The sequence below is a fragment of the Athene noctua genome, unplaced genomic scaffold, assembly GCF_965140245.1.
Source record: "Athene noctua unplaced genomic scaffold, bAthNoc1.hap1.1 HAP1_HAP1_scaffold_48, whole genome shotgun sequence".
NCBI lineage: Eukaryota > Metazoa > Chordata > Aves > Strigiformes > Strigidae > Athene > Athene noctua.
In genome coordinates, this window is record NW_027437543.1 from 1,081,452 (window position 1) to 1,091,340 (window position 9,889).

The following is a 9,889-nucleotide window of genomic DNA, read 5'->3' on the forward strand; positions in this document are numbered from 1 at the left end:
GGAAGAGCTGTGAAAGGCCACGGAAGCAAAGTGGGAAGAGCCATGAAAAGCAACAAAGATGAGAGGGGAGGGGAAGAGCCCCAAAAGGCCACAGAAGAGGAGTGGGGAGGGGAGGAGCTCTGAAAGGCCACGGAAAAGGAAAGGGGAGGGAAAGTTACCTGAAAGGCCACAGAAGAGGAGCAGAGAGCAGAAGAGCCCTGAAACACCGTGGAAGAGGAGAGGGGAAGGGAAGAATCCCGAAAGGCCACGGAAGGGGAGCGGGGAGGGGAAGAGCCCTGAAAAGCCACAAAAGAGGAGCGAGGAGGGGAAGAGCACCAAAAGGCCACGGAAGGTAAGTGGGAAGAGTCCGGGAAGGCAGCAGAGAGGAGCAGGAAGAGCCCCGAGAGGCCACGGAAGAGGAGTGGGGAGGGGAAGAGCTCCGAATGGCCACGGAAGGGGAGCGGGGAGGGGAAGAGCCCCGAAAGGCCACGGAAGGTAAGTGGGAAGAGTCCCGGAAGGCAGCAGAGAGGAGCAGGGAGGGGAAGAGCCCCGAGAGGCCACGGAGGAGGAGTGGGGAAGGGAAGAGCCCCAAAAGGCCACGGAAGGTAAGTGGGAAGAGCCCTGAAAGGCCACAGAGGAGGAGCAGAGAGGGGAAGAGCCATAAAAGGCCACGGAGGAGGAGCAGGGGAGGGGAAGAGCCCTGAAAAGCCAGAGAACAGGACTGGGAAGGGCAAGATCTCCCAATGTCCACAGAAGAGGAATGGGGAGGAGAAGAGCCCCAAAGTGCCACGGAAGGGGAGCGGGAAGAGCCCTGAATGGCCACGGAAGAGGAGCAGGGTGGGGAAGAGCTGAGGGTTGGACAACAGGCCCAAGGCAGAGCTGACCCGTGGCCGAATCGTGTGCGTTTGATCCCCGCTGCCCCCCGCGCTCGCAGGTACGAGCAACAGGGTGGCAGAGGGCGGTGACCGTCCCCGGGGCCGGATGTGAGACCCCGCGGGGACGAGCAGAGAAAATCCCGGAGCTGCTCCCGTGAGCCCCGGCCACGCTCTGGGGGGAAAAAACTGTGGGAGGGAAACCGGATGTTTCCGCTCAAAAAAAGGCGCCAGCTACCCCGCCGGCCTGATTTTGTGGGTCTGTGAGGCCGGACCCGCTCCCAGCGACTCTGGAGGCCTCAGCTCCGGGCGGAGGCACCGCGGGGGATTCTTCTGTTCGATTATTTCTTTATTTCTATTAAAATCCCCCAGCTCTCTCCTGGATGATTCCTGGATTATTCTGATCGATTATTTATTTCGACTAAAATCCCCCAGCTCTTTCCTGGATGATTCCTGGATTATTCTGTTCGATTATTTCTTTATTTCTATTAAAATCCCCCAGCTCTTTCCTTGATTATTCTGTTCGATTATTTCTTTATTTCGACTAAAATCCCCCAGCTCTTTCCTGGATGATTCCCGGATTATTCTGTTCGATTATTTCTTTATTTCTATTAAAATCCCCCAGCTCTTTCCTTGATTATTCTGTTCGATTATTTCTTTATTTCTACTAATATCCCCCAGCTCTTTCCTAGATGATTCCTGGATTATTCTGTTCGATTATTTCTTTATTTCTATTAAAATCCCACAGCTCTTTTCCTCGATGATTCCTGGATGGTTCTGTTCGATTATTTCTTTATTTCTACAAAAATCCCCCAGCTCTTTCCTGGATGATTCGTGGATTATTCTGTTCGATTATTTCTATTAAAATCCCCCAGCTCTCTCCTGGATGATTCCTGGATTATTCTGATCGATTCTTTATTTCGACTAAAATCCCCCAGCTCTTTCCTGGATGATTCCTGGATTATTCTGTTCGATTTTTCTTTATTTCTATTAAAATCCCCCAGCTCTTTCCTGGATGATTCCCGGATTATTCTGTTCGATTATTTCTTTATTTCTATTAAAATCCCCCAGCTCTTTCCTTGATTATTCTGTTCGATTATTTCTTTATTTCTATTAAAATCCCCCAGCTCTTTCCTTGATTATTCTGTTCGATTATTTCTTTATTTCTACTAATATCCCCCAGCTCTTTCCTAGATGATTCCTGGATTATTCTGTTCGATTATTTCTTTATTTCTATTAAAATCCCCCAGTTCTTTTCCTCGATGATTCCTGGATGGTTCTGTTCGATTATTTATTTCTACAAAAATCCCCCAGCTCTCTCCTGGATGATTCCTGGATTATTCTGATCGATTATTTATTTCTATTAAAATCCCCCAGCTCTTTCCTGGATGATTCCTGCATTATTCTGTTCGATTATTTCTTTATTTCTATTAAAATCCCCCAGTTCTTTTCCTCGATGATTCCTGGATTATTCTGTTCGATTATTTCTTTATTTCTACAAAAATCCCCCAGCTCTTTCCTGGATGATTCGTGGATTATTCTGTTCGATTATTTCTATTAAAATCCCCCAGCTCTCTCCTGGGTGATTCCTGGATTATTCTGATCGATTATTTATTTCGACTAAAATCCCCCAGCTCTTTCCTGGATGATTCCTGGATTATTCTGTTCGATTATTTCTTTATTTCTATTAAAATCCCCCAGATTTTAAAATCTCGTGACAAATCGTAAATCATATCGATTTTTTTTTACATTTATTTTATATTACGTTATTACGCTGGCCGCGCTAATAAATCCAAAAAAAAAAAAAAAAATCACCAAATTCCCAGCCCGGGGGGGGGCGTCACCTCCGGAGCCTCGGCGGGCCCCAGCGGGTGCAGAAGGACCAGCAGCCCCCTGGGGAGCTGAAAGGTTTTGGGGTGCTTTGCTTTGCTTTTGGTTGTTTTTTGTTGTTTTTTTTTTTATTTTTTTATTTTTTAGAAGAACCGGTCCCCACAAACGCTAACCGCTTTGATTGATGCTCGAGCGGGGGGAGAATACGGGAATATTTCCCATAATATTCAAGATGGGAACGGCGGGAAATTTAAAGGGGAACCTGGAATTAATTTTTTTTTTTATTGATTTTTTTGGTGCTTTGCTGTTTGATTGTTTTTTGGGGTTTTTTTGTGCTTTGTTGTTTGGTCGGATTTTTTTTTTTTTTTTTGGTGCTTTGGTTGGATTTTTGAATTTATTTTCTTTTTTGGTGCTTTGCCGTTTGGTTGGATTTTTTTTTTTTAATTGATTTTTTTGGTAATTTGTTGTTTGGTTCGGTTTTTTGGTATTTATTTTTTTGGTGCTTTGTTGTTTGGTTGGAAATTTTTTATTTATTTTTTGGTGCTTTGTTGGATTTTTTTATTTATTTTCTTTTTTGGTGCTTTGCTGTTTGGTTCGATTTTTTAAATTTTTTTTTTGTGCTTTGTTGTCTGGTTGGATTTTTTTTTTTTTGTGCTTTGGATTTTTTTTAATTTATTTTTTTGGTGCTTTGATTGGATTTTTTTATTGATTTTTTTTCGTGCTTTGTTGTTTGGTTGGATTTAATTATTTATTTATTTATTTGGTGCTTTGGATTTTTTTTTTTTTAATTTTTTTTGGCGCTTTGTTGTTTGGTTGCATTTTTTAAATTGTTTTTTTGGTGCTTTGTCTGGTTGGATTTTTTTTTAATTTATTTTTTTGGTGCTTTGTTTGGTTGCGCTTTTTTAAATTTTTTTTTCGTGCTTTGTTGTTTGGCTGGATTTTTTTATTGAGTTTTTTGGTGCTTTGTTGTTTGGTTGGATTTATTAATTTATTTATTTGGTGCTTTGCTTGCTTTTTTTAATTTTTTTTTTTGGCGCTTTGTTGTTTGGTTGCATTTTTTAAATTTTTTGGGGGGGGCGCTTTGTTGTCTGGTTGGATTTTTTTTAATTTATTTTTTTGGTGCTTTGTTTGGTTGCATTTTTTAATTTTTTTTTTTTTTGGTGCTTTGGTTGGTTGGATTTTTTTATTGAGTTTTTTGGTGCTTTGTTGTTTGGTTGAAATCCTTTTTTTTTTTTTTTTTTACTGAAAAGATTTGCTTTCTTTTTATTTCTCTAAAGGAATTTCTTCACAAAGATGCTCCCAAAGATTTCTTCCTATGGCCAGATGTAAACGATCAATTCACTCGGTATTAAAAAAAGAACTTTCTCCAAAGTTTCCTAAGACAGACTAAAACCAAATTAACTTGAAATTAATATAACGTAGAATATCCGTCAAATGCCAATCATTTCTTGCCTGCTCTTTGCATTTCCTCTTAGATTTTGATCAGTGACACCTCATGACCGGATTTCTAACGCAACGTTAGATGAAGACATGGCTCAACTCTTCACTGGTATTGGAATCAAAAAAAAAAAAAAAAAAAGCACAAAAACTTGCAGGATACAAACCAAAACATTTTCTTTTTAGCCCAGAAAGGGAAAACAGAATAGATTTGGTTAATGTGGTTTTTTGGTTTTTTTTTTTTACTCTCCCAGTTGCAGAAGAGCACTGGGACCAGTTTGTGGTGGCACAGCCCCACCATCTGTCCTAAAATTGTAGCTGAACACTCGGCTGAGCTACAGCTGCCTCCTCACACGCGGTTCAGCCACTAAATATTTCGATTCAAGGAAACGACGAGGAGGAAACCCAACGAGTTCTTGAATTAACGGTAGGTCATACGAAACAAAAGGGCTGGGAAATTAACCCCGAACAAAAAAAAACAACTAAAAAAACCTAAAAAAAAAATAAAAAATAAAAAAAAAACAAACCACAAGGCTCGTCTCAGACAAGTTTTTATTTAGGAATTTAGTGGCACTGCAGGCAGCGAGAAACACTCCCTAAAGCCCGATAAAAAAATTGGGATTTTACCGCACTGCCAAATCGAAAAGATTCTGCTCAAAGCTTCATTGAGCTCTTCGGTTCCCGGAGGCAACTTATTCCCCATTTAGGACAAATTTTAACCCCTTGGTGACGAGGAAGAAATAAAAAGTTGGAGTAGGGAGGTGAACAAGCAGCCGCTTCTGAGGTCAGCTCAAAAACTTGACATTTCTGTAGAATTAAACGTGAACAAACCACACGCTCGCCGGAGTCTGTGGCAGAAAGAAGGAAAAAAAAAGTTCCTCGAGGAATTTGGGGGCAGAAAGTTGTCGGAAGCAGGGAATAATTCTACTCCTTTTTTTTAAAAAAAAAAAAAAAAAAAGAATTATTGGGCATTAATTGAATGGGAACGACTCACAAGAGGGCACGGAGCAGCTCTCCGTCCCGACATTCCCATCGTGCGACGGGTAAAGGGTTCCCCAAAACCTCATCCAACGGGGAACGCCGAGGAATCAAGGATGATAAAGTGGAAACGGTCGATCCAAGACAGGGCTAAGGTGGGCGAGGGTGGAGTAGCCACTCTCCGTGACCCGCCCTCCCCAGTAGGGGCTCAAGAACTAAACCTTGATTTTTCCAGCTCAACAGGAATCCCCGGTAGGACGGGGAAAAGGCTTTGGAGGCACTAGAACCTTCTGCAAAGGAACACGCCGGGTTCGCGGGCGGCTCGGGGAAAGACAAGAGGAGGGAGAAGGGTTTGGGAAGCAGCAGGCAAGGATTTTTGGTTTGGAACAACAGAAGGGAAGAGCTGTCAGGCTGCGGGATTATACGCGGCGCGCGTGTGGCTTTGGGCCAAGATCTCGGCGAGCGTCGTCTCTCGGTCGGTGACGGCTTCACAACTCGGCTGCCAAGGGCTGGAGAAGACATTCCGAGGAAGTTGTTTATTTTTTTGGGGGAGAGGGGGGGAAAAAAAAAAACAACTGCGGAAAGATAATTTGGGGAAGAAAAAAAAATATATATATATAAAGGTGACTGCGTTTCACGCCGATACTCGTAGTAACACCGACGCTCTGGGAAGATAAAAGATTCCCCAAGGTGTTTGGAGTTCCCTGAGGAGGAGGAAAACTCGGCGAGACGGAAGCACCGCGGAGGAAAAAGCCAACTTCTCGTTGGGTTCAAGCTTGGGGCACAACGACGTCACTGGAGAGGATTCCGACTGTCATCGCTCCGCGCCCCGAGCGCCAGCGCACCCGTAAACCACACGTGGCCGGGGGGGGGGGGGACAGCTGGGGAGAGGGGAGCTGCCGGGATAAATGTGGCAAATGTTTGACCCCTACGCCAAGGTGGAGGGCGCAAATACATCCGTACGACGGGCATCCCAGTGGTCGCCCCTCCAAGAGGGTCACCCTACTCCGGGGTTATTTCAACCTGATCATTTTACACCGTGGAATTCCGCTGGGAATTCCAGCTGCCGGCGGGGTCTCCTCCTCGGAACGAGTTTGTAGGGCAATATCCCGAACAACAGAATATTTCCGGTTGGGTTGGGTTGGGGTTTTTTTTGGTTTGGGGTTTTTTTTTTACATATTACCCACAAGCCGCTGGGCTGATCGAGTGAGTAAATGGGTTGGGAAACAAACAAACAAACAAACACCAAAAAAAACACAAAAAAAAACAAAAACAAAAACAAAACAAAACAAAAAAACAAAACAAAAAAAACACCACAAAAAAACAAAACAAAACAAACAAAAACCACAAAAAAAAACCAAAAAACATCAAAAACCAAAAACCCAAAAAAACACAAAAAAATCCAACACAAAACCAAAAAACCCACAAAACCAAAAAACCCACAAAACCAAAAAACCCACAAAACCAAAAAACCCACAAAACAAAAAAACCCACAAAACAAAAAAACCCACAAAACAAAAAAACCCACAAAACAAAAAAACCCACAAAACAAAAAAACCCACAAAACAAAAAAACCCACAAAACAAAAAAACCCACAAAACAAAAAAACCCACAAAACAAAAAAACCCACAAAACAAAAAAACCCACAAAACAAAAAAACCCACAAAACAAAAAAACCCACAAAACAAAAAAACCCACAAAACAAAAAAACCCACAAAACAAAAAAACCCACAAAACAAAAAAACCCACAAAACAAAAAAACCCACAAAACAAAAAAACCCACAAAACAAAAAAACCCACAAAACAAAAAAACCCACAAAACAAAAAAACCCACAAAACAAAAAAACCCACAAAACAAAAAAACCCACAAAACAAAAAAACCCACAAAACAAAAAAACCCACAAAACAAAAAAACCCACAAAACAAAAAAACCCACAAAACAAAAAAACCCACAAAACAAAAAAACCCCACCAAAAAACAAAAAAAACCAAACGAACAAACAAAAAGCAAAAAAACCCAAAAAAAGCAAAAAAACCCAAAAAAAGCAAAAAAACCCAAAAAAAGCAAAAAAACCCAAAAAAAGCAAAAAAACCCAAAAAAAGCAAAAAAACCCAAAAAAAGCAAAAAAACCCAAAAAAAGCAAAAAAACCCAAAAAAAGCAAAAAAACCCAAAAAAAGCAAAAAAACCCAAAAAAAGCAAAAAAACCCAAAAAAAGCAAAAAAACCCAAAAAAAGCAAAAAAACCCAAAAAAAGCAAAAAAACCCAAAAAAAGCAAAAAAACCCAAAAGCAAAAAAAACCAAAAAAAGAAAAAAAAACAAAAAAAAAGAAAAAAATAACAAAAAAAGCAAAACCCAAAAAAAGCAAAAAACAAACAAACAAAGAAATACACCCACAAACACACAAAAAACCACAAACACACACAAAAAAACGCAAAAACCAAAAAAACCGCAAAAAACAAAAAAACCCAAAAACCAAAAAACCCAAAAACCAAAAAACCCAAAAACCAAAAAACCCAAAAACCAAAAAACCCAAAAACCAAAAAACCCAAAAACCAAAAAACCCAAAAACCAAAAAACCCAAAAACCAAAAAACCCAAAAACCAAAAAACCCAAAAACCAAAAAACCCAAAAACCAAAAAACCCAAAAACCAAAAAACCCAAAAACCAAAAAACCCAAAAACCAAAAAACCCAAAAACCAAAAAACCCAAAAAACCCAAAAACCAAAAAACCAAAAAACCCAAAAACCAAAAAACCAAAAAACCCAAAAACCAAAAAACCCAAAAACCCAAAAACCCAAAAACCCAAAAACCAAAAAACCAAAAAACCAAAAAAACCAAAAAAACCAAAAACCCAAAAACCCAAAAACCCAAAAACCCCAAAAAAACCCAAAAACCAAAAAACCCAAAAACCAAAAACCAAAAAAAACCCACAAAAAACACACACACAAAAAAAACAGAAAACAAAACAAACAAAAAAAAACAACAAAAAAAAAGAAAACAAAAAAAACACAAAAAAAACACCAAAAAAACACACAAAAAAATAACAAGAAAAACAAAAAAAACACACCAAAACCCCCACAAAACCCCCGACCCCCCCCAGCCGCCCCCAGCCCGCAGACGCGCGGTGCGGGGGGGGGGGGGGTGCGGGGAGGAGCCACCGCGGCGCCGCGCGGGAGGTGCCGCCCCGCTGCCGCGCCCAACGCGGCGGTACCGGGCCCGCGGCCCCTCCCCGTCCCCGGGGCAGCCGCGCCCCGGCTCCGGTAACTCCTCCCGCTTCACCCCGAGCGGAACGACCCCGAGCGGCGGCGGCGGGGCGGAGCTTCCCGCCGGACGTTTTACAGCGACGGACGCGCGGGCCCGGCGGGGTGACGTCACGGGGGGGCGGGACCGACGCAGATGAACGTGAAGCGCCGCCGCGGTGACGAGCGGGTGTAAAGGGGGAGGGTCCACCCCGGTGACGGAGAACGCCTGGAGATCCCATTATAGACCAGTATCACCATGGGGAACCCCTGGAGATCCCATTATAGACCAGTATTACCATGGGGAACCCCTGGAGATCCCATTATAGACCAGTATCACCATGGAGAACGCCTGGAGATCCCATTATAGACCAGTATCACCATGGAGAACCCCTGGAGATCCCATTATAGACCAGTATCACCATGGAGAACCCCTGGAGATCCCATTATAGACCAGTATCACCATGGAGAACCCCTGGAGATCCCATTATAGACCAGTATCACCATGGAGAACGCCTGGAGATCCCATTATAGACCAGTATTACCATGGGGAACCCCTGGAGATCCCATTATAGACCAGTATCACCATGGGAACCCCTGGAGATCCCATTATAGACCAGTATCACCATGGGGAACCCCTGGAGATCCCATTATAGACCAGTATCACCATGGAGAACCCCTGGAGGTCCCATTATAGACCAGTATCACCATGGAGAACCCCTGGAGATCCCATTATAGACCAGTGTCACCATGGAGAACCCCTGGAGATCCCATTATAGACCAGTATCACCATGGAGAACCCCTGGAGGTCCCATTATAGACCAGTATCACCATGGAGAACCCCTGGAGGTCCCATTATAGACCAGTATCACCATGGAGAACCCCTGGAGATCCCATTATAGACCAGTATCACCATGGAGAACGCCTGGAGATCCCATTATAGACCAGTATCACCATGGAGAACCCCTGGAGATCCCATTATAGACCAGTATCACCATGGGGAACCCCTGGAGGTCCCATTATAGACCAGTATCACCATGGGGAACGCCTGGAGATCCCATTATAGACCAGTATCACCATGGAGAACCCCTGGAGGTCCCATTATAGACCAGTATCACCATGGAGAACCCCTGGAGATCCCATTATAGACCAGTATCACCATGGAGAACCCCTGGAGGTCCCATTATAGACCAGTATCACCATGGAGAACCCCTGGAGATCCCATTATAGACCAGTATCACCATGGAGAACCCCTGGAGATCCCATTATAGACCAGTATCACCATGGAGAACCCCTGGAGATCCCATTATAGACCAGTATCACCATGGGGAACCCCTGGAGATCCCATTATAGACCAGTATCACCATGGAGAACGCCTGGAGATCCCATTATAGACCAGTATCACCATGGGGAACCCTGGAGATCCCATTATAGACCAGTATCACCATGGAGAACCCCTGGAGATCCCATTATAGACCAGTATCACCATGGAGAACGCCTGGAGATCCCATTATAGACCAGTATCACCATGGAGAACGCCTGGAGATCCCATT

General features: G+C 43.0%; 1 protein-coding gene across 1 annotated transcript; it reads left to right on the top strand.

The window, feature by feature from the left end:
* Nucleotides 1-422: 422 nt before the first annotated feature.
* Nucleotides 423-7,909, top strand: LOC141954979 (uncharacterized; the record flags this gene model as incomplete). The annotated part of the gene is made up of 3 exons (XM_074895062.1): nt 423-584; nt 7,218-7,706; nt 7,826-7,909. Coding segments are annotated over exons 1-3 (735 nt in total), but the record flags the coding sequence as incomplete, so codon positions are not given.
* Between the last annotated feature and the right edge of the window lie 1,980 nt (nt 7,910-9,889).